The sequence below is a fragment of the Peromyscus leucopus genome, chromosome 14 (genome assembly GCF_004664715.2).
Source record: "Peromyscus leucopus breed LL Stock chromosome 14, UCI_PerLeu_2.1, whole genome shotgun sequence".
Classification (NCBI taxonomy): Eukaryota; Metazoa; Chordata; class Mammalia; order Rodentia; family Cricetidae; genus Peromyscus; species Peromyscus leucopus.
In genome coordinates, this window is record NC_051075.1 from 85,670,043 (window position 1) to 85,695,058 (window position 25,016).

A 25,016-nucleotide genomic window follows, 5' to 3' on the forward strand; every position below is an offset into this window, starting at 1 on the left:
GCGCACGTCTCTTCCCACCCGGGATTGAACGCACTGTTGCTCCAGGCTCGCTAGGCTAGAGGGACTCAGTTACCTTACACACTTCCCAGCTCGGTCCCCTGACCCTCTTTGTCACACACTCAGTTACCCCCTACACTCTCCCAGTGGTTGAAAGACCTTTGCTTGCCCCTGCTGGGCCACGTCCTTGCGACCCTGCCCCAGCCACCCCTCCGTTCTTTTTCTGCACTGCTCTCTTCGTGGTGGGTCACACTCGCGATCACTTCACACGCGCGCGCGCGCGCGCACACACACACACACACACACACACACGCACACACACACACACACTCACTCTGCGACACTCGCACACCCCTCCCGCCGGCGCCGATGACCTCACGGCGCGCGCGCGGCGCGGCCCGGCGAGGCCGCAGATTGGTTGGCCGCGCCTCCGCGGCACTTCAAAGCCGGAGAGGGAGCTACAATTGTGGCGGAATGGGCGGAACTGATCATTGTATTGCACACCTCTAAAAAAAACACTGCCTCTGATTTATCAATATAAAAAAGATCCTCTGAGAGGAGGAGGGCGCTTCTGTGTGATGGCAACTTCACTTCTAGGGGTGAGTCTCAGGATCTTCTCTCGCTGGTTTAATTAGTTTCCTTTTATTACCGATCGGAGGGGGTTAAAGTCACCCCGGCCAGGCCACGGGCTATCAGTCTCTCTATTGAGAGCCCCCCCCCCCCTTAAATACAAGTGAGTTTAGAGAAAAGAAAGAGGGGGGAGAGGAGGCAGAGCCACTTTTTTTTCAGCACAGGAAAGGTTCGTAGGGCATTGAGACCCGCCACCTCGCAGCGCCCGGCCGCTCCCTGCCCGGGAGACTTGCGCGTAGCCCCTAATACACTCGACGATTTCGAGAGGGAACGCGAGAAAGTTTTCCCCTCCTGGGCATACTGCGGATTCTTCCCCTTCCCCTTAAAATTTTTTCCTCAGCCCGCCTTGTATTGCAGGTACGTTGAACTCATCTTATTTCTACCATTTTAGATGTACTTAAAAAGAAAAAAAGAAAGAAAGAAAGAAAACTAAAAGAAAGGTTGGAAAAGCGAGTAAGCCTTACAGTTTGGCCTCTTTGGGCCCGGGAGAAGCAACCAAGGATGGGTTGAGGGGAACCTGAACAGGATTTTCAAAGCTGTCTCCGGATTGCAGAGTAGCAATTTTTGAATGCAATCCAGTGATTTCCCCAGGTAGTACGGCAGAGGAAACTTCTCCCTCCCCAGTCTGGACTTTCTGTTCGTTTGATCAAAAAGCGTCTAGGGCTTTGTGCACACGAGAGTGTTGTCTTAGGTGAGAATTCTTGTTAAACTCTTCTTTAGCGTGGCGCTTTGCTCCGGAATCAGACGCCCGCAGCCAAACTTGTCCCTTCCTGTAGAGTAGGAGGCAGCCGGGCGCCGGGGCAGCTGGGGGTGTCAGGTGAGTTGGTGGTGGCGTGCGGCAGCAAGAGAAGGGGAGCAGTGGGGCGTCTAGAGGCTACTAGGGGACTAATGCACATTTCTTTCCTCCCTCCCCCACCGGCCCTTTGCCCACCACCCCTCCCCCACCCTTCTTCTCCGCTTCGGGTCTCAGGAAGAACCGAGGTTGGGATCCACTCCTCTGGCCATGCTTGCTGCTACCTGTAATAAGATCGGCAGCCCCAGTCCGTCTCCCTCCTCCCTGTCGGACAGCTCTTCCTCCTTCGGTAAAGGCTTCCACCCCTGGAAACGCTCTTCGTCCTCCTCCTCCAGCAGCTGCAACGTAGTGGGTTCCAGTCTCTCCAGCTTCGGCGTGTCTGGGGCCTCCCGGAACGGCGGCTCCTCCTCGGCCGCAGCGGCGGCGGCGGCGGCGGCGGCAGCGGCCGCGGCCCTGGTGTCCGACTCATTTAGCTGCGGCGGATCTCCGGGCTCCAGCGCCTTCTCCCTCACCTCCAGCAGCGCCGCCGCCGCGGCCGCAGCAGCGGCAGCCGCCGCCTCTAGCTCGCCCTTCGCCAACGACTACTCCGTGTTCCAGGCCCCGGGCGTCTCAGGGGGCAGCGGCGGCGGCGGCGGGGGTGGCGGCGGCGGCTCCGGGGCACACTCGCAGGACGGTTCCCATCAGCCGGTGTTCATCTCCAAGGTGCACACGTCGGTGGACGGGCTGCAGGGCATCTACCCACGCGTGGGCATGGCGCATCCGTACGAATCGTGGTTCAAGCCGTCGCACCCGGGCCTGGGCGCCGCGGGCGACGTGGGCTCCGCGGGCGCCTCCAGCTGGTGGGACGTGGGCGCTGGCTGGATCGACGTGCAGAACCCCAACGGGGCGGCTGCGCTGCCTGGCTCGCTGCACCCGGCCGCCGGGGGTCTTCAAACGTCGCTGCACTCGCCGCTCGGAGGCTATAACTCGGATTACTCGGGCCTGAGCCACTCAGCTTTCAGCAGTGGTGCCTCGTCTCACCTGCTCAGCCCGGCGGGCCAGCACCTCATGGACGGCTTCAAGCCGGTACTGCCCGGCTCCTACCCCGATTCCGCCCCGTCGCCGCTGGCCGGCGCGGGAAGCTCCATGCTGAGCGCGGGGCCCGCGGCGCCGCTGGGGGGCTCCCCACGCTCGTCGGCGCGCCGCTACTCTGGCCGTGCCACCTGCGATTGCCCCAACTGCCAGGAGGCTGAGCGGCTGGGCCCCGCGGGGGCGAGCCTGCGGCGCAAGGGGCTGCACAGCTGCCACATCCCCGGCTGCGGCAAGGTGTACGGCAAGACATCGCACCTGAAAGCGCACCTGCGCTGGCACACGGGCGAGCGGCCGTTCGTGTGCAACTGGCTGTTCTGCGGCAAGCGCTTCACGCGCTCTGACGAGCTGCAGCGGCACCTGCGGACCCACACGGGCGAGAAGCGCTTCGCCTGCCCGGTGTGCAACAAGCGCTTCATGCGCAGCGACCACCTGAGCAAGCACGTGAAGACGCACAGTGGCGGCGGCGGCTCGGCGGGCTCCAGCGGCGGCAAGAAAGGCAGCGACACCGATAGCGAGCACAGCGCGGCGGGCAGCCCGCCTTGCCACTCCCCCGAGCTGCTGCAGACCCCGGAACCCAGCCACCGCAACGGCCTGGAGTGACTGCCCCGCAGCCTCCCACCTGGGTCCTGTCTGGCTTGTATGCCTGGCCTGGGCTCCAGTGTCGGCTCACTGTCTCGCGCTCTCTCCCCGACTCCCTGTCCCTCTCTCCGGCTTCCCTCTCCTACTTTATTAAAGGGATGTGGACAGTAAGTAAGCACGCACCGGTGGCTGGAGCCCTGGCTCCCTCCTGCACGGTGACAGCGAGACTGGGCACAGTGGGAACCCGCTCCTCCAGCTCCGGGCTGGCGGAACTTTGAGGGGGCAGAAGCCTCTGGAGTTAGGACAAGGATGAATGGGGTGTCTGGTAGACCCCCGGCCTCTGGGGCTGCGGAAAGCGCAGTGCTCAGCCAGCTTGAGCAGGAGCTGTGGAGAGGCAGAGGCTGGAGGTCAGGCAAGGCACCCCGGCCTGGACCCGCGAGCGCGCCCCTTGGGCGGCTGTCCCACTTTGAGCACTACTCTGCGCGCAGGCCTGCTGCACCTTGACCGGGTGAGCAGAATTTAGCTCTTCCAGCTCAGCTCTGCCTAGTTCTTTGTGCCCTGCGGGTGAACCGCTGCGAGTCCTGTGAAGGGGAATCAGTGCCGCTACCTTCTTTCATCTTTGTGACTTTTTTTTTTTTAACTGAAAAACTGAGAGGAAAAAATAAACAAGCAACCTTCCTCTTAGCTTCCGGTTTAGATAATTTTCCTCTGCCTGTGAGCACGTCTTTCTCTCCAAACTGCTAATATTGATCCCAAAGTTATTTTGATCGCAGTAACTTATGGGGTGGGGGTGGGAGTGAGGGTAGGTGTCTTTTTCTTATGCAAAAATACCCCCTTTCCGATGAGACCAGATTAACTATCTTGTTTGTCCTTTTCTACCTCGTTTCACCATTCCCGAACATAGTCTCCCAATCTTTTTTTTCCTCCCCTTTTGGTTTAGTCCAACAGTCAATTTATCTACTCTTTTTCTGTAAATTATTGCAAGTCATTGAATATCTTAGGATTAAACTTTTTTCTTTGTGATTTAAACTCAAGTGAAGAAGCTATCGTTTATTTCAGATGAGGTTGTAGTTTAAATGCCAAAAGAAGGAAATAGGAGATAAAATTAAAATTCTTTGTAAAATACATCTGAACCTAATGGTTTGTACAACTGGAAAATCGTTCTAGATTAGTTTCCCATTAAACACGACTCCGCCGGTGTGAGGTGTGAGGTACATTGTCCAGGAGACGATTTTGTATAGTATTTTTCTTGTACATTACTTCTGATAAATATTTGAAAATATATTGAAGTAAACTTGATTTTTTTTTCTTTTTTTGTCAGAAGAAAATATTAAGAGTTATTGCTGAGGTTCTGATGAGCTGCAGGTTTTTTTGAACTCAATTCTGGAGGTGCAGAGCCACACACGCACTTTCCGGGCCTAGTTTTGCTCGAATATGAATTTAGATAGGTATCAAGCTGTAACTAAGACACTATTTGATAAATGTTGGATGACATTTAATTTAATGGCGCATGTACTTATTTGCATTTGCTGGCAGTTCAGGCGTAGTTAAAGTGAGAGTTCTCCTATACTTCATAATAACCGGGTCTGCCAAACCCATGTATTAAATAAATTGTCCAAGTGATACTCGACTAACTTTGGCCTTTGTGTATTTCCTGAAGGTGATATTGTTAACTGTTGACAAACACTCCTGACACTACATTTAAGTGTTGTTTGCAGAGTTTGCAAACTAACTATTCATTGTAATGTTGAAATAATTTGGATATTTCACATTGAAATGAAAAGCCTTTCTCTGGAACATTTTAGACTTGCATTTTAAATGCATGAAATGTAATTGATTTATTTGTAATATTTTAAATGGTATTAATAAACTCAGATAAAAGACTAGGTCAGTTAATTTGTATTTTTTTCCCCTTTTAAAAGTATGGGCATTTGCATTTTATCTTCAGTTTTAATGTCTAATTTAAACAAAATATGACCCTGGTTTTTTTTTTTTTGGTAATATTTAAATATTTGCCTTTAAGATAATATGTAGATGGAAGGTCTATTTGGCAAAGCTGTGTTTTCTTTGTTTACCAAGATAAAGATTATAGTGTCTAAGATATGTAATTAATTATTTACCATTAGATTTAGCTCATAGCATCAGGATTTATTGACCTCTTAAAACTTTCGAAGTAATTCACCAAGCAATTCAAAGAAATTTCATGTTGTTGCTTCCTTCTCAGTCTTTAGAAGGCCTCAGGTTGTTGGCCCTTGATTGCATTTAGTATTTAAAAGGCCGAGACTTAACATGAAAGATCAATACATCTAAAATAAAAGCTTCGTTTAGGGATAACTTCTGTTGTTAGGAGGCAGAGGAGGTCAAGCTAACAAAAGCTTGTTTTTTGGCATTCTGTGTCTTAGCTAAAGATTCTGCAGAGGTAAATATCAGTAGATTCCTGTTGAAATGAGTTATCTGTTCTTTAAAAGTCTCTAAACAGCCACCAAAGAAAAGGAAGGTTAAACCTTAATCTATCTACGAGGCTATTGTTCAAAGGTGTCAATGATGCCAATAAAAAACATTGTCTTGTTATGTCTAAGTGCATTTAAGCAATGAGTGTTCCTTGAGCCATACTTTGAAACATAATATACTTTAAATGTTGATTGATGTTATATCAAACTATTTCACTATTAGATTAATATTATTTTGAATCAAACTGAATAAAAAGTTAGTGTGTTGAGATTCTATTAAGTTTAGCTTCTTTCTTTCTGTTTGCATGCTCCTCACACTCAGTTCAGTCTTGGTAATCATCTTGAATTGAAAAATTTTCATTGAAATGTATGTAAAGAATCAAGAAACAAATGACAAATGCAGGGGATTATAAATATATATAAAGTCTGGCCATAAGTGATCAGATTTGTAGTTCAATATGTTGTGTAATAAGACTGTTGGTGCCCAATCAGCAGACAGTCTTCATCCAGCTGTCCGCTCTATACTCACAATCAAGCAGTTATGGTTATAGATGAACAAGTTATTTTGATATTTTGGAATACTGTGGCTCCAAATGGTTACTAAGAAAAATAAAATAGTTTCTGTCACTTTTTTCCTAGGCATAATGCAGAACACAGTTTAAGTGTTTCTTTTTTATTGAAACTTGCAGCAGCTGGGGGATGCGGAGAGGCCAGTTCTACAGTTAATGTAGAGGCAGGTAAGAGGACAGCTGCTTGGTGCATTCATAAGAATGAATATTTGATTTGAGAGTTGGATTGTCTGGGGAATGATTTCTCTGAGGTGCAGAAAGCAGGACTTACTTTTGTCTTGTAGGTGTGCAAACTTTCACTTTCTTCGGCTTCCCTCAGTCTAGCTCAGCTTTAGTTTAGTTTAGTTTTGTTTTATGGGCATGGAGCAGTATTTCTAACTTTGTTTAACACAGAGTGGGTAGAGTCCCCTTTGGAGGCTGAACATCATGTCTCTTTGGGGAGTGAGGGAAACGAAACACAAAAGGGAGTCTCTTCTGTGTACTCTGATAATGGCTAGAAACTCACTCCCGTGAAGCCAGAGTGGCTGTCACTTTGAACCAAAGGACAAGCTTCCGGGCTTGCAGATCAAGGTAGAGTCAAACTAGCTGTTGACCCAGAGGTCAGGCCTGCATGTATCTGCCCATCCTCCCGAGACAGGGAAGGCACAGCCCCCCTCCCCAAGGGCTGGTGCTATCCAGCCCTCCCAGTTCCTCCCTCAACCCTTTCCCAAGCTTGAGTCTGAACTTCCCCATCTTGCTTTTTCCCTGGCTTCTTTATCACCTTTTTAGATGAGCTTGTTCACTTAGGTATGTGACTGATTTGGTGAAGCTGGACTGTCAGCTAAGATATGTTATGCAGGAAAGCTAATTTAAATCAGTGTGATAGTTGGTCTCCCACAGGAGAGATACTGGAGAACGTTCCTGGGTAGGCTTGTCTCCACTGTCCAGTTCCCCTAGTCTTGGCATAACTTCTCAGCTGGGCTCCTTAGCTAGGGAACCTACAGCTAAGCGCAGAAGCAGGCAATGAGCAGGGATTCCTGCTTCTTAAAAAGACTGGTCTACCATTCACATTGTTGTGTCCGGGGAATCTTTTCGTCAGGTTACTGAATGGAAAAATTTATTGAAAATAAATGTTTTATATGTTATAGAAGATTATCTCACAAGTCAGAGGATGGGGAGGGGGGCTGGTAAATTAAAGCAAAAACATATAGGGAAAAACTGTAGATTTAAATATCTCCAGACTGCCTAAGATAGCAGAGATAAATTTTACCCATTTTTTTTTCACAGAAATGAGGTATTGATTTGATCCCAGTATTTTTGAATAAAGAATGGTTTTAAAATTTTCTGCCTTAAAAAAAAAAGAAAGAAAGAAAAAGAAAAAAGCTTGCGTCCAAGCAGGCATTTCTATTTCATCCCCCACTGCCTCCATCACTAAAATAACTACAGTTTCCGGTTCTCTATTTTTTTGCCCCCCCCCCCCCACATTCCCCGATCGCCACCTGCACGATTCTCTTTCAAAATAGCCTTAAAATTCTACGACTGACTTTGGAGGTGTTGTGTAAGAGGGTACTCTTCGGATTCATGCCGCAGTTCTCTGAGGTCATCCTCCAAAGGCTTTTGCACAATGGTTGCTGTTATTTAAAAACTAAGATGCAGGGCTTGCTTGCGCCCTTATTTCCTGCTTCCGGATTAGGGAAAAGCCAGTAATCCCTGGGTGTCCTGGACCTCAGCCCCCTGGTTCCTGGGGAAGAGCGAGAGGCCACCCTGGGAACTGAACTTCGATTCGCTGCTTCAGGAGGGAGGGAAGGAGTCTATTTTATTTTTGTCCCTGGACGCGTGTTTAATTTAATTTAATTTTCTTTGGGATCTCTTGGCGGCAGGGAAACAGCCTTCTACATTGGCTTTGGTTCTTAAGGAGAGTCGAGACTCCTAGAACCCTAGGGACAGCGAGGAGGGCTTGGAGTCACCTAACCCTAGGCATAATGCGTTTGTTACAAACATGTCCCTTAACGTTAGTTTTAAAGCTATCTTTTAAAGCTCGTAGACTTGGGTTCTTGTTTGAAATCCACTCCCCAGTCTGGCTGCTCAGGCCGTAAGTTCTGCTGAAGGCTCACTGAAGTGAGTGACCTGTGCTTTGCTGAGGTGCCCACTCCGGCCCCTAGTTTCTACGGTTCTCTGAAAACCAACCAGTGGAGCCGGGGAGGAGTTCCCAGCCCTTCTCTCCACCACCCAAGACTCGGCTTGGCCTCTTTCGTGTGCAGGCAGCTGTCGGGAAGATTCCCCAGCCGCCCCGGGAAGGCTGCACTGGCGCCGGCGGCTCTGGGGTAGCAGTGGAAGCCTAGGGTGTCGGTGGCCGTTCTGCGGGGACCCTCGGCTCCCGGCGCACACAAAGGCTCCGCGGCCGCCTGAGCCTTCTGTGCGGACAGCGAGCGCCACCCTGTGCCCCGAGGCCGCTCTGCAGAGCGGGGCCTGAAGCTCTCCAGTCTGATCTTGGGCTCCAGCATCACCCCACTCCCCACACGAAAACCGCACTGCCACTAAGTATGCCTCAATGAGAAAGTTTGCTGCACTTTTTTGGCTTTAGGAATCGGTTTAGCCGTCCAGGAGAGAAAAGATTTGGTAGGAAGGTACAGACTCATGGTACCTTGAGCAGAACTAAACTTTTCTTAAAGCCTTGTGCCTAAAACTCAACCACCTCTTTATTTCTTGCTTTCTCTCTCTCTGTTCTCCCACTTCTATTCTTTGGGCCTCTCGGTGCCAGGGTGGGAGTGGGGGGCGGGGAACGCTACCAATCTTCTTCAGGCTATATCTTGGTGATATTTGAAAGGACCTGGGAGAGGAAGATCAACTGCTTTGAAAGAGCACTCTAAAGGTCTTCATTTGGAGAATATATCTGCAGCATGCAAGCTGTCTGAGGAACGGGGCTGGCATTTAGCAAAACTCTTCCCACCCTGAACTCTAGTAGGCTTCTCTAGGCCCTAGGCCAACAGATAGCTGGGATCCACTTTGTATCCTTGAGATTGGTCAAGGATCAAATTTGGCCATCATTGATGGCTCACAAACACGATCTGTACTGGTGTGAGGTACTCTCAGACAGGCCTGGCAGAAACTCTTCTTAAGCACTAACAGGGCACTCTCGGGGAGGCACACCTGTGCAAGACAGGGCTTTCAAAGTTACTCCTGTATTTAAAACCCTTATTTCCAGTGACTCCACACTTATAGTGGGGAAGGAAAGAGGTTCTTTATTTGGTGTGTGGAAGGCAAAGCAAAGCGCTGGCAGCGGCGGTACAAGTAATGTGGCCACCAGCAGCTCTAGAACATAATTGACAAGTCCCCCTGCGGAGCACCAGCCTCCTCCCTAAAACCAGCTGGTGATGCAAACCCTCCCACCCCCAGTCCGGAAAGCCAGGAAGCACTGGAATGCTTTCTCTCACCCTATTGTGCCTAGGTGTCGCAAACCACTGAAGGACAGAGCTTCCTGCTTTGATCTCATGGCCCTGCCATTCTGTAGCACCGAGGGGTGAGTTTAAATTAAATTTCTTTCTCTGCTGATAAGTTCTAATGGGCCTCAGAAGGTGAATAATTATGCAGTAACATTTCATGGGTTGCTGGAGTGGGAATTCCCACTGCGCTGTCACCAGGAACAGAATGCTCAATGCTAAATGAAGCTTCGCAAGTAAGCCACAAGTGTCTTTCAAATCCCCCTGCCGATAATCCGGGCCATTTCTACTTTTATCTTTCTAGCCTCAGCTAAGCAGTGTCATTTTTCCCCCTTACATTCAAGTTTTTTAGTTTGTGTGTGTGTGAGACTTTAAAAAAATATTGGAAACAATCAATACTTAAAAGATTGTATTTTTGAGGATAAAAAACTGTTTTTGATGATTAAATCATGGCAAACACATGACATTGGCAAAAGCTGGGGCAGTGTTCTGGAAAAAGGAACATAGACCTAGGCTGAAGAGCTAACTGAGATTTGCCCTCACATACTAGGTTCAGGTCTAGCCCTCTTGACTTTTAGTGAACCAGTGTGGTGTTGCTGTTGTTTGTTTTTTGATTGCAGAAAAAGTCAGGCCTGGAACAGCTGACTTTTTTAAGAGGTGATCTGATCACTAGTGTTTTGAATCTACCTAGTTCTGCACCCACAGTTTAGAAATGGGCTCTTCACAAGAGAAGGTTGAAAGGAAAAATGCCTTTGCTGTTCCAAGCTATTTAGCTGAGGAGGACTAAATCTTTGAGATTTTAATTTACATTTAATCTTCTGCCAAGCTTATTAAGAATTGTCAATTTACAGTTTGGACACTGTAAATGTAGCATGGCTGTTTAATATCAAAAGGAAATCAGATCTTGAGCCTAAAAATAAAAGAACTCTAAATTTGCCATTTAAAGCACAACAAAGGCCTTCTTTCTTTCTCTTTCTTTCTTTCTTCCTTCCTTCCTTCCTTCCTTCCTTCCTTCCTTCCTTCCTTCCTTTCTTTCTTTCTTTCTTTCTTTCTTTCTTTCTTTCTTTCTTTCTTTCTTTCTTTCTTCTTTTTCTTCTTCTTCCTCTTCTTCTTCTCCTCCTCCTTCTTCTTGTTATTATTAAGAAAATTCCTTGTTCTTCGTTCACACCAGTGCTTCATTCCACACCGTTTTCCTTGTTTAGTTTCTTTTCTTTAAGTTTCTTCTCTTAAATGAATTGAACTCCCTCCCACAAGCTTAAAGATTTCTAAATCAACACATAGAAATCGGAGCCTGCTTATCAAGTTTTCGCTCCTCTCCTGGCAACCCGTTTGAAAGGGCCCAAACAATGAGTTGATTTACATTATGCTCACTTCACCCCGAACTCTGTGCGAATGCTGGAAACTTTCAATAATTCACCTTGGGTTATCTTTATGTCTGTGGGGAAACCAATCCTTCCAGCTTTCAAGTTTTTGGCCACTCCATTTTAAATCCTGAAACAGAAGAAAGAAAGTAGATGGTCTCCCCCTCCCCAGAGTTCAAGTAATTGTCTAGTTGAACTGAAAGTAAAGGATTTGTGCTGCCCAATTTTGCACCCCATTTAATGCCCCTAATTATACAGGGACCCTGTTGTCGGGTTTCCCATCCCTTCAGGAAGCTGTGTCCTTGCTTACTTGCTGACGGTGCTTCCTATCCCTTGCATACCTGTCCCTTATTTCAGCCCTCCCCCTCTTCCTAAGCAGGTTCTTTCCCCATTCAATTTAGCCAACAATGGCCTTTGTAAGGGAAAAGACTTTGTGGCTGGTGGAAATGTATTTAAAATACATTTTCATTGATTTAGTGGCATTTTAGCAAGATTGTTGAGTTATATATACTCTTAACTTTTGTTACATATGTGAACTCTTCGTCTGGGGGAAAATACTCTTTATAGCATTATGTCTCCCCTCAACTTTAATTAAATGAGCTGTAAGGGGTTATAATTTACCAACCTTTATACTTTCAGGTAAAGTAAGTTGGTGTATTTCTTCCAAGGAATAACTATTTTACTTCAAACTTTGCCAGTTAAGTTTGGGTAAGGTACACACATACACACTTTTCATGTCCCCAGTATTGACATATTTTAGACAATATCATAGTTAAGTATTGTATTAATGACTGGAGAGCAATAAAGCCACTTAACAAATATTTTGAGAACAGAGCATTGTGCGTTCTTCTGCTATATACACTTTATAGGAGGCATGATATGCTTTCTTTAGTATGTAATTATTAAATGAAATGTAGTATTCAGAGTTTCCCTCCTCCATTGTCTTAGCCAATAATTTTAAGAAAATATATCTAGTTTAATTCTATGTGTGAACAGCCAGATTAAAAATAATCTGTCAGTATTCCTTTCTTTCTTTCTCTCTTTCTTTATTTTTCTTCTTTCTTCCTTTACTTTTTCTTCTTCAAGAAAGGGGTTTCTTACTGTCCTGGATCTCACTCTATAGACCAGGCTGGCCTCAAACTCAGAGATCTGCCTGTCTCTGCTTCCCAGGTGCTAGAATTAAAGGTATATGCTATAACCACCTGGCTATGGCCAGTATTCTTACTTCAAACAATTAAATGTACCTTTTTAGCAGCATTCTATTTATAATCTATACCTTAAAATTTTTATACTTTGAAATGACTTTCTTGTTTTCCTTAATATAGTAATTTAAAATACAAATAATTTAGTGATTTCACTTATTTCTCTCCTTATTTTCTGACTTAATTTTTAGGCTATGTTTGTTTTGGAAATTGAGTTTGTCAAAGTACAAAAAGATTTAAAAGTTGGGGCATTCTCTTTCTTCTGTCTGTCGTCTGTCTGTCTCTCTTTCTCTCAGTACAGATAAGTATGCCTCTTACATTTAAAAATTGCATGCATTTTTGTCTTGTTTAATTAAGATTATAGCAAAAAGGAAAAAAATCTTTTAGTTAGAATATCTTTTCATATAACTAGACTTGCCAGGTAAAATACTAGATAACTAGTTAAATTTGAATTTCAGGCTAACAGAAAATACTTTAAAAATATAAATGTACCTCCCACAAAATTTGGATCATATTTATACTAAAGTTTTTCAACGGGTCTTTTTAAAGATAAAAATTTAATGGAGGCCTCAATTTTCTATTTTGCTTTTTAAAAACTAATTTTTAAAATAAAAATAAAATTATACCATTTCCCCCACTCTCTTTTCAACTCTCCCCATGTCTATCCTCACTTCCCTGCCACACTCCTCAATTTCCTGACCTCTTTTTCTTTAGTTGTTATTGCTTATATAGATATGCATGTTAGGGAGGCACTCTACCAGACATATCCCTGGGCCTGATATTTAAACTTCTGATAATTTTTTTTAGGACTCTAGAAAAGTACAGATTATTGTAGAATAAGAACATTATAAAGTGCCTTGGTGGTGTCACATGCCTTTAATTCCAGTACTTGGGAGGCAGAGGCAGGCAGATGTCTGTGAGTTCAAGGCTAGCCTGGTCTACAGACCGAGTTCTAGGACAGTCAGGACTGTTACACAGAGAAACTCTGTCTGGAAAACCAAAGGGGAAAAAAAGTGCCCAGGTAGAAATGACTACATTACTCTCCTAAGGAAGACAAAGCAGTTTATACTCCAACAGACAGTGGCTGAATCAGCCTCAGGTCATACCATTGTGGAATTACACACACACACACACACACACACACACACACACACACACACACACGTGTAAGCGCGCGTGCGAGAGAGAGAGAGAGAGAGAGAGAGAGAGAGAGAGAGAGAGAGAGAGAGAGAGAACACCTGTTGCTTAAATAAGAAATCATTCTTCTTTCTCTTCTTCCTCATCTTCATTTTGAGATGGTCTCATGTATCCCAGGCTAGCTGAAACTCACCTGCAGTTGAGGGAGGATTCCTGGATTTTTTCCCCTCCCTCCCTCCCTCCCTCCCTCCCTCCCTCCCTCCCTCCCTCCCTTCCTCCTTCCTCCCTTCCTTCCCTTTCTTTTGAGACAGGCAGGGCTTCTTTGCATAGCCCTAGGTGTCCTGGAACTTACTTTGTTGACCAGGCTGGCCTCAAACTCAGAGATCTGTCTGCCTCTGCCTCCCAAGTGCTGGGACTAAAGGTGTGAGCCACCACAGTCTGACTCAGAGTCTTAACTCTGTGCTTTGAGGGGAGGAAATACAAGTTGGTGAGTTCATTGGTCATAGATGTTTCTAGAATATGGCCTCAGGGGGAGCAGAGACAACTTTATGTCATGTTTTCTTGCTTGCTTGTTCTCTCTCTCTCTCTGTCTCTCTCTCTCTCTCCCTTTTTTCCCATCCCTCCTCACCCCTCTTTCTTTATTGCCTTCCTTTTTTTCACAAAGATCTACCTGTCTCTGCCTCCTGAATGCTGAGATTAAAGGTGTGTGCCACCATATCTTCTTTCTTCCTCCTTTCCTTTCTACCTCTTCTTATACTGAGTCCCAGAATGGCCCTGCACTCATGGCAATCCTCTTGCCTCAGCATCCACATATTGGATTACAGGAGTGTGCTACCACACCCAACTTATAATGATGTTTTAAATGTTATGTTTGTTTTTGTTCAGAAACATAAATTCAATCAGCAAATGCTGAGTGCCTCCTTGTGTTCATTTGAATTATTAAAAATAAGTCTGAGTATAGTGATGATGAGTGAGTCAGTCATAATTCCAGAACATAGAATCATAGAAGAAAACTGAAACTATCCTTGTGTTCTTACTTTAGGGAAAATAAAGTCTTTGTTTGAAAAGTAAATCACCCCTCCCCCCACCCTGCTGTTATGTCACTACAATTAACTATTTAAAAATGATTAGGAATTAGTTTGTCATCTTACAATGCTTTAAAGTATCTTAAAATAGTGTAAACTTTAGTCTCTGGGTATACATGTATTTACTCAGAATTCAGTATCTGTTTTTGTTTAAAACTGTTAAGAGAATAGAGATTAGTTTGTCCTTATAGTTACTGATTATTTCATATTCTCTGTGTTTAAAAAAAACAAGAGCTCAGTAATACTATTCACTGGACTTTCAGGAAAGTGGCAGATTTTTTTCTGTTTTAACTTCACGTGAATTCACAATACACTAAAGAGACTAAAAATGGAGAAAAGAATTGCTATCTTTTTAAAACTTTGAGGGCTGGTGAGATGTTTCGGCTTGTGGGTAAGAGCGCCTGTCACCAAGCCTGATGACCTGAGTCTGATTCCCAGAACCCACACGGTGGAAAGAGAACCAGTTCCTCCTTGACCTCACTGCATACTGTGGCACATGTGTGCTCCCCCTAATAAGTGAATAAATGGATTTTTTTCTTCAAAAGCGAGGTAATGATTGTTAGACTTCATTAATTGTTCAAAGTTTTTGTTTAAAACTCTTACCTATAAGGGGCTGGAGAGATGGCTCAGAGGTTAAGAGCACTGACTGTTCTTCCAGAGGTCCTGAGTTCAATTCCCAGCAACCACATGGTGGCTCACAACCATCCATAATGAGATCTGGTGCCCTCTTCTGACCTGCAGGTGTATATGCAGACGGAACATTGTATATAAATAAATAAATAAATCTTAAAAAAAAAAAAACCTCTTACCTATAGATTCTGTATATAAAGTCATTAGTTTTTAAATTTTTTTATTTATTTCTTGAATCAACAAATTCTTTTTGAAATGCTGATGCAGGCTGTGGATTTTCCCTTAAAAAAATACATTTCTACTGGAGCTTATGCAGGGACACTTGGCTCAGTCTGGGAGGAAGGGACTGGACCTGCCTGGACTGAGTCTACCAGGTTGATCGCAGTCCTTGGGGGTGGACTTGTCCTGGAGGAGGTGGGAATGGGGGGTAGGCTGGGGGCAAGGGGAGGGTGTGGGAGGGGGAGAATAGGGGAACCCATGGCTGATATGTAGAACTGAATGGTATTGTAATATATATATATATATATATATATATATATATATATATATATATATCACAGAAAAAAAAAACATTTCTTAGCCTTTAATTCTAGCACTCGGGAGGCAGAAGCAGGCGGTTCACTGTGAGTTTGAGGCCAACCTTGATTATAGAGTGAGTTCCGGGACAGCTAGGGCTATGTAAAGAAACCCTATTTCGAAAAAAGCAAATCAAAAGAAAAACAACAAAAAAAACAAACACCGACATGTCTCACACACTCTTCTGATGCCTGTCAGGGAACCACTGGGCTCCACCTGGGGAGTGAGCTAATATTTGTATGCTGCACTAAAATGGGACTCATTTCAGAAGTATTTGTTGGAGTTGAGTCAAGGAAAATATCTTTACTCTCTGGTGTGGTATTGTGTTCCCCCAAAATATTGTGCACCCTAATAAACTTATCTGGGGTCAGAGACAGAACAGCCACTAGATACAAAGGCTGGAAAATGGTGGTACTCATACCTTTAATCCTAGCATTTCAGAGGTAGAAATCCCTCTTGATCTCTGTGAGTTCAAGGCCACATTGGAAACAGCCAGGCATGGTGACTCAAGCCTTTAATCCCAGAAAGCGAGCCTTTAATCCCAGGAAGTGATGGTAGAAAGCAGAAAGGTATATAAGGCATGAGGACCAGAAACTAGAAGCATTTGGCTGGTTAAGCATTTGGCTGGTTAAGCTTTCAGGCTTTCTAGCAGCACAGTTTAGCTGAGAGCCACTGGGATGAGGACACAGAAGCTTCCAGTCTGAGGAAACAAGACCAGCTGAGAAGTTGGCCAGGTGAGGTTAGCTGTAGCCTGTTCTGTATCTCTGATCTTCCAGCTTACCCCAATACTTGGCTCACAGGTTTGATTTTATTAATAAGAACTGTTAAGCCGGGCGGTGGTGGCGCACGCCTTTAATCCCAGCACTCGGGAGGCAGAGCCAGGCGGATCTCTGTGAGTTCGAGGCCAGCCTGGGCTACCAAGTGAGCTCCAGGAAAGGCGCAAAGCTACACAGAGAAACCCTGTCTCGAAAAACCAAAAAAAAAAAAAAAAAAACAAAAAAAACAAAAAAACTGTTAAGATTCCTGCTACACTTTGGTTCAAAAATTAATGTAGAAAAAGGAGGGTAAAATCTTGTCTGACTACACTGTTGTGTTCTATTTTTAAATGAAGATGATAATCTTCATCAAAGAGAAAAACCATGGAGTATTGTTCAAGTTCAGAGTAGGACTGAACGTTGGAATTTCCATTTCTCTGGCTAGTTCTGGCTATCCTGGGTTTGTGATACCATTTGCCAAATGCTTTGATTTTGTCTAGGTTAATGTCATAAGACTTCTCTGCCAATATATGGGAACATCTCAAGTAGTTTTGTGCTATCACTAGTGGAATCCCCAATTTTAAAACCATTTCATTACTTTAGTCAATATTTAGTAAAATGTGTGTGTGCGTGTAATGCTAGAAATAGAATACAGGACCTTGTACATGCCAGCCACATGCTGTACATCCTCAGTGCTCAAGGCAGTATTTATTTTAGAATATTTGGAAAGCCATTCACAGCAATCCAAACCTCAGTAGCATCTGGACTGAGTTGAAACTCAGTAGAGTTTTGGGCCATCACTGTTGCTTTCTTCCAAATCTCAGCCATGGCTTCTACTTAAAGACACCGCCCCCCCCATTTCAGCATTGTAAATCTGTCCCTTAAAAATGATTTTTTACAGCCTTTAACTCATGGTGGGGATCTTTGAGTGTCTGCTTCCTCAGTGCTTCTCTTGTTTTTTACAAGACAATTATCAAGATCTTTCTTATTTAGACCAAGGAGGGGAATGATGCAACTGGGCTGCAGAAGGAACAAAGAAGTTAGGATAAGACCCTGAGAGTGAAGATAGCAGAGATGATTCAATAGTCTGAGAAATCTGTGTAGACATCAGAGCTAATCTATCCCTGCACTGAGGCTTGTGACAAAGGCCGGGACGCCTGAGGCCTTGCTGGGTATGTTGTTGGAGGCACTGTATTCCTAACTCCTCTATGTTGTAGTAAGGATGTATAAGGAAAGTATATCAGAGTGTGCAGGGGCTGGGAAAAAAAGCACAGCTCCACACCAACATGTTAACCAAAGAAGAAAAGACCTTTGTTCAGACATTTGTACTTTTACAGCCTAAGGAGAAGGCACACCAAAAAATACCTCTCCATCACAGTTGCATCTAGGAGGGATGTTGGGTTATCTGGTGGGATTCCATTCAGGAGGGATGTTGGGTTATCTGTTGGGATTCTATCTAGGAGGGATGGTCAGTTAATTAGCTGGTGGGATTCCAAAATGACTTTGGCTTGTGTCAAGTTGACATAAATTGAGTAACAAGCCAAAGCATGTAGGTGCAACCATCTACTGATGAGTGAGAGCTTCAGGACTGTGAAGTACTCTTAATGGTCCCAGCTGAGTCTAGGCTATTAATCTTATGCTCCTACTAAATGCTAGAAACACTCCATTTTACAGTTCTTTCTGCAATTCTCAGTGTTGCATGCATGGGTTTTTCGGAAATATTAATCAGACTTTTACTTTTTCTCTGTTCCTTTGAAGAATTGTCCTTTCCCATGCTTGAGAATAACATTGACCTTGTTGAGTTTCAATATCTCTTGCTCCATGAATTCTGTCTGTCCTAGAGAGCCAGGCTTTTCTTTTGGAGTAAGTGCTGTTCATTAGTGTCTGTCTTCTTGGGGTACACAGCTCTAAGAAACTGAATAGTGCTGGGCAGTGGTGATGCACGCCTTTAATCCCAGCACTCGAGAGGCAGAGGCAGGTGGATCTCTGTGAGTTTTAGGCCAGCTTGGAATACAGAACTAGTTCCAGGACAGCCAAGGTTACACAAAGAAACTCTGTCTTAAAAAAAAAAAAGAAAGAAAAGAAAAAGAAAAAGAAAGAAAGGGAAAAAAAGAAAGGAAAAAAAACCCTTGAAGAGTAAAAGAATTTATGAAACTGGTGCAGGTAAATTTTGCTGAAACTAAAGCCTTGGTACCAAGAGTTTGCATTCTTTTCTTATTTAGGGTTTTCTGAGGATTTGATGGTGAAATATGTTTTCCTTCCAGTCCTAACCTGATTGCTAGAGTGTATTACTTTATTTAGTGTTTGAGCAATGTCCTGTGACCTCCCTCCATCCTTCCTGTTTTTCTTTTCCCTTCCCTCTATCCTTCCCTTTCTTCCTTTTCTCCCATCTTTTTGCTTCACAGTTGCCTACAACATTTGGTAATTTAACAATATCAACCCTTTCCTAGAATTTCTTCTTGACTGTCAATTGGGTCAAGTGTCAGTTTTAGATATGTACACTTGTGGTTTTAAAGTGAGGTTTTAAGTATCCATAATTATTATTGATAGGGAGCTAAGGGTTTAAAAGCTACAGCACCATCACATTTTTTATCTTTTTCCCTCTACTTCAAACTTTCTATTTCCTCTCTGTGGAGAGAAAATCCCCCCCCACAGGCTCATATATTTGAATAGTTGGCTCCCAGTTGGAGGAACTGTTTGGGAAGAATTAGGAGGTGTGGCCTTGTTGGGGGAGGTGTGTCATTGGGCTGGGCTTTGAGATTTTAAAAGACTCATGCCAATTCCCAGTGTGTTCTCTCTCTTCCTCCTGCTTATGGTTTGGGATGTGCGCTCTCAGCTGTTCCTGCCTCCAAGCTTTCATTCTGCCATAATGGATTCGAATGCTCTGGAACAATTAAATGTTGTTTTGTTGTTGTTTGTTTTTTGTTTGTGTGGTCATGGTATTTTATCACAGCAATAGAAAAGTAAGACACTCCCATAACTGTTTCTTATTGGTAAATTTTCTAGCCAACCCTGGTGTCACTTCACAAATCATTTTGGAATAAAAGTTCAAACAAAAAGTGATACACGAGTTGATGCTAATATAGTACAAATTTCATGTGGTCATATGACATCTCTGTGCTCCGTGTGAAACAGAACTATTCAGTGGCAGAAAGTCAGTTCAGTTGCTATGACCTAAGTAAACTCAACATGGAGGCATACTACAATTTGATTAAGAGGTGGTAGGGTATAGTGGCTGGGTTAGTTATACAAAAGGTGTGACATTGTTACATCTTTTGTTTTTACTGACACCTGTGCATAGTTTATTCTTTTAAATTCATTCTCGTCTCTTGATATCCTCATTGGTGTTTTAATTGTTTTAGGGCTCATCAGATAGTCATCTTTCCTGAGAAGGAGGAGTGGTTGGCTTCAAGGATAAGATGTGGCCATGACTGAGAGCTGCTGTGGCATGCAACACTTCTAGATGTTTCTGTAGAGGATGCTAACTCTCTGGACACCTTCTGTGTTGCATGTAGGACTTTCTTGTCTTTTTTTTTTTTTTTGTGTGTGTTAATCAATGCTTGTCTTTAAGTCTTTTATTTCATAATAATATCCAGTCCCAGAGGCAAAAGAGAGGCAAATGGTTGAAGAGCCTCAGACAAGTTTGGATTAAAATGAGTCTAAGTGAGAGGCTAAGTGCTGACTGGCAAAAATCAGCCTTTCTTAGGTCATAAATCCTTTTTTTTTCTTATAAAAATATCAATCCCTATTAAGCTTCTTTTTCAGTAGAGTTACTTGCTTTAACAAAAAGAATAGGAATTTAAAAGTTGGACTTATAAAATGGATTAAGTATATATCACTGTTACTTACTTTGAAACAATTATTCAAATGTTGTCCTAAAACATTGAGTTCCTCTGAGCTAGCAATTCCATTTTAAAACACAAAACCTTAAAAATTGGGGGATTAGGGTTCCTACATGTTTATTTGCATCATTTCCACCATCTCTCTCCTCCCTCCAACTCTTACCATTCCCCTAACTCTCTCTCAAATTCATGACCTCTTCCTTACTTTTTATTGTCACATATATACATCTGTACACACACACACACACACACACACACACACACACACACTATCTATCTATCTATCTATCTATCTATCTATCTATCTATCTATCTATCCTATATACTCAGATATATACATTTAGTGTTTCTCATCTGTTATATGTGTTTAAGACTGCTTGGCATTGGGTAACCTCTCAGAGGGTTAATCCCTGGAGAAGACTGAGTCTCCCTCTCTCAGTAGCTATTAATTGCCTATAGTTCTTCATCTAGGGGTGGGCCCTGTGAGATTTCCTCCATCTGCTTAGGCATGTCAACTGGTGTATTGGTAAAATTATTAAGGCCACTCCACATAGTTAAAAGGAAGATTTATTTAGTGGGTAACTTACAAATGAAGGAATGGATAGGTCGCGAGGGTCTGGGGAAGGTGTATCGCAGTCCAGCAGTGTTCTCTGGAGCTCTGCTCGGTCCACCTCCACTGTCTAGGGTCCAGGAACAGAGAGTGCACTGGCCCATCCAGATCTAGGGTCTCTCAGTGCCTCCCTTGGCCCCGCCTTGTAGCTGTGACAGTTGCCAAAACCTCAATGGGGGTTGGAACTTACAAATCCAAGCTGGAATGGCTACCCACTACATCTCCCCCTTTTTGTCTAAATAAGAAGGTTCTAAACTAATACAAGACTATATACAAAGGAATGGTTATCAAATATTGTCCAGGAATAATGAGGGATAATGACCTAGATAAGATGGAACTACAACCAATGCAAACAATATCAAGCAAGAAACACATACTAAAATCCAGAGAAGTATAGAGCATAGGTAAATGGCATGTTATAAAGATCATTCCAAAAGGTGTCCTATCCTAAAGAACCTGAATCTAATACTTTATATGTTCTAAGATATTACATATACTAAGTTGTAACTATAACTGCTAGTCTTCAATCCCATCAAAGACCTGAGAAGGAATATAATGGTACCTGAGAAATGGTAGATGGATGCAAGCAACTTTCGGGAATCTTGCAAGAGTAGACACAGACAGCTGGCAGCCTGGACAGTCACCTAATGTTTCAAATGGTGCCCAATGGCTTGAGTTTCCACATTAAACCTAACAATATTTAATAAACAATTCTGAACAGAGCCAAAACCAGGTTCTTGCTTCATGTCTCATACGGGCAGCTAGACACCGCAAAATGTAGGTTTGAACTATTGGCGGGTTCTTGACGTGCGCATTTGACCTGCAGTATGGCGGTGTCTGCCAGCAGCACATTACGCTGTGTGGTAGATTTAGTCTTTACTAGTATTAAAAAAAACAAAACAAAACAAAAACAAAAACAAAAAAAAAAACAGAGAGAGAGAGAGAGAGAGAGAGAGAGAGAGAGAGAGGGAGGGAGGGAGGGAGAGAGGTTTCTGGGCTACATGCTGCTTTGATAGAAGCATAGACCTGCGAAAAACATACCACCGCCATGTTGGGAAGCTAAAGTGGGTGGAGCCAGCAGCCATAACTCCGTTTCAGTCTTAAAAGGCTACAGTTTAAAGCAATAGGTTCACAATAAGACTGATTCAGATGTAATAGTTTATAATGTATATAAAAATGTACGTAGGCTTGAAAGAGAGAAAAAAGGAATATATACCGTTATATAAACAAAGTTTTTAAAAATAAAGTCTTTAAAAAAAACAGTAAAGGCAATGAGCCACATAAAGATGGCTATCACACAGAGAATCTGGATTATGTTGTCTTTGATATTCGTAACTAAAGAAAAACATTTGATTGTAAAAGCTGTTGAGTTATGCCAAAATGTAAATTTTAAAGGTACCTTGACTTCAAAATTTGGATATAAAGATATGTTGCTTTGGAAAAGAGTCTCTGCTTTTGTTTCCACAGAAAGCCAGAGGCTATGGATTTGTTCCAGATTAAGATACATCAGGTTTAACCAGCCAAGACCTCCTGAAAGGTCTCCAATGACACCATAGCCCAGATGATCCAACATCCAGAACAGTTTCAGACAACTGGCTCAGATGATACACCCTCACATACTACTCCATAACCCTAAAATTTTCTTTGTGTCAGCGCTCCCCTCCAGCAGGAAGTAGTAAGAGATGCTACGCCCAAATTCCCAAATATACCAAGCTGGCTTTGGAGGTGGAGTTGCCTCACTCCCCTCTAAACCCAGACATATTGCTTAAAAAAATGGTTAAAAGATTCTTGTGTCTCAAATCAGAAGAGCCCTCTGATGTGAGACAGAGAAAAACCAATATTTTTATTTAAAACAGGTTGATTATAAATACAAGCTCTTTCTAAAGAAAAAAGGGGGATAGTTTAGATATGATAAGATGAAAGGGTAGATTAATGAACCTACTTTTAAAGAGTAACAAATTGTTTAAAATGTTTTACATTGATATAGATTTTAGTTTATTGATACAAATTTAAACTTAATTTTCTTATACTGTATATATATTTCTATTCTTGTTTGAGGTATTATGTTTATGTAACTCATTTAAAATTGTAATGGCTAATTAAAAAATAGATTAATAATTAGTCATCTATGATAATCATATTTGTAGCCATGTTAATTAAGTCTTCTAGGTATACATAGATATATTTCAGATAGATAGGCAGTCTTCAAACACTTCAAAGACCTACAGAATATGGCATTTAAAATGTTTTAAAAATTTAGACTTTCTGGACAGTGAGACATGTCTGCTTCTGACAGCACTGATTTACTTCAGAGAGGAGTATGGGCATCGAAGACACTTCATATGGAGTTTATCTTCACCTTAGCAAAAATAGCCATTTGGGCAAGAAACTGTTCTTGCCTGGACTGCTTGATCAACTGGACATACAGGACCCATAGGAAGGTGACCACTGAACTTTGCTTGACAAAATGGTCCTTCAGGTTCCTGCTTCATAGAGAAAACTGCCAGACATTCTACAGAACACAAAAAAAAGTGAATGAGAGACTCGAGGACTGTGGGCTGAAGACAAATGCCCCAACTTTACAAGAAAACTTTGGATGACTGTCCAGGCTGTCAGCTGTCTCTGTCTACCCTGCAAGACTCCCGAAAGTTGCTTGTATCCTTCTCCCATTTCTCAGGTAGTATTATATCCTTCTGAGGTCTTTGATGTGGTTATAAGACTAGATACTTACAATTTTCCTTAGTTATAATAAAAGATAAGTTAGATATAAAACCTTAAACTCACAAATATAAGATAGATAGGATATCTTCTTTAATATTGTAACTGTAATTCTTGCTTGATAATTGTTGTTATATGTAATTTTACTATGTTAAAGTTAAAACCTTCCTTTTTAAAAAAGAAGAAAAGGGAAGTGCTGTGGATATCGCTATATGCAAATAAACTCTGATTGGCCAATAGCCAGACAGCAAGTATAGGTGGGACTAACAGAGAGGAGAATTGAGAAAGGAGGAAGGAAGAGGGAGATTGCCTGGAGCCGCTGCCAGGACAAGGAAGATGTAAAGTACCGGTAAGCCACGAGCTATGTGGCAAAGTAAAGATTAATAGAAATGGGCTAAATATAAGAGTAAGAGCTAGACAATGATGGGCCTGAGCTAATAGCCAAGCAGTTTAAATAATGTAAGAGTCTGTGTGTTTATTTTATAAGTGGGTTCTGGGACTGGCGAGACTTGGTGGTGGGAGCTGGAGAGAAATTCTCCAGCAATACTGGTGCTGTCATTATATGGGTCTTGTTTAGGTGACATACATAGTTTTGAGATTTTTATGGGAGCAGCTTCCCTATCATATATAGAAGATACTATCTCACAGCTGTTGTCTTGTCTTCTGTCTCTTACAGTATCTCTGTTCCATCTTCCATAATGTTCCTTGAGCCTTAAGTGTAGGGTTTGCATTGTAGATGCATCAGCTGTGGTTGGAACCTCAAGGTCTGTTCTCTCTTGACCAGTGGTAGATTTCTGTAATCATCCCCATCTGCTACACCAAGGAGCTTTTTTTTTTTGATGAAGGGTGAGAGCTTCATTACCTGTGGATATAAGTATTTAGAACGCAAATGTTAATTATACTGGTTTAGGAAGTAGGTTCTCCTTTAGAGACCATAACCTCACCATACACTGGTAGTTGGTTAGGTTTACAGTACCAGTCATGAATTCCCTACTATTGAAGTAGCCTTAAATCCAATTAAATAGCTGTGAGTTATCCCCAAGATACAAGTGACAGTATTGCACCATGGTATATATCTTGTTGGGCTGGTCATTGTTATTGTCCATAGGCTTCGTATTTAGGTAGGACTCTTGATTACTTTTCTCCCTGGACAGTTTGCATAGCATCTTTGAAAACTATTGTAAATTCATAGCTGATTAAAATAACTTGAGGACAAGGTGTTTTGATTGTGTCAGTTTAAAGAAAGTGGTATATTTTAAGAACCATTCTAAGAAGTGTATAGCAAGGAGATATCTCAGTATATAAAAGTCCTTATGGTTCAAGCCTAAGAACCTGAGTTCGGATCCCCGTATCCACATTTAGAGATGCCTTGGTTGTAAAAACATGATTCTTGAGATTACAGCTGATCTTGTTCAACTGTTATTGGTCAGCTTAGAAAGGAATGTCTGTTGAGACAGCCTATCTCCAAAGATAGTCTGTCTGGCCTTGGAGAGACTGCAGGTGAGATACATAGTCCCCTATAGCTGCCACAATTTCCTTATTCCAAACTCCTCAGTTTTCCTCTATATAGGGTTGCAATCAGTTTTTTTCCC

The 25,016-nt window shown here is 43.1% G+C and overlaps 1 protein-coding gene across 1 annotated transcript; it reads left to right on the plus strand.

Moving 5' to 3' along the window:
* Positions 1-489: 489 nt before the first annotated feature.
* Sp8 (Sp8 transcription factor) lies at positions 490-4,954 on the plus strand. The gene is made up of 2 exons (XM_028880931.2): positions 490-596; positions 1,598-4,954. Exons 1-2 carry the CDS (start codon positions 576-578, stop codon positions 3,089-3,091), a joined length of 1,515 nt encoding a protein of 504 aa, XP_028736764.1. The 5' UTR covers positions 490-575; the 3' UTR covers positions 3,092-4,954.
* The last annotated feature ends 20,062 nt before the right edge of the window (positions 4,955-25,016 follow it).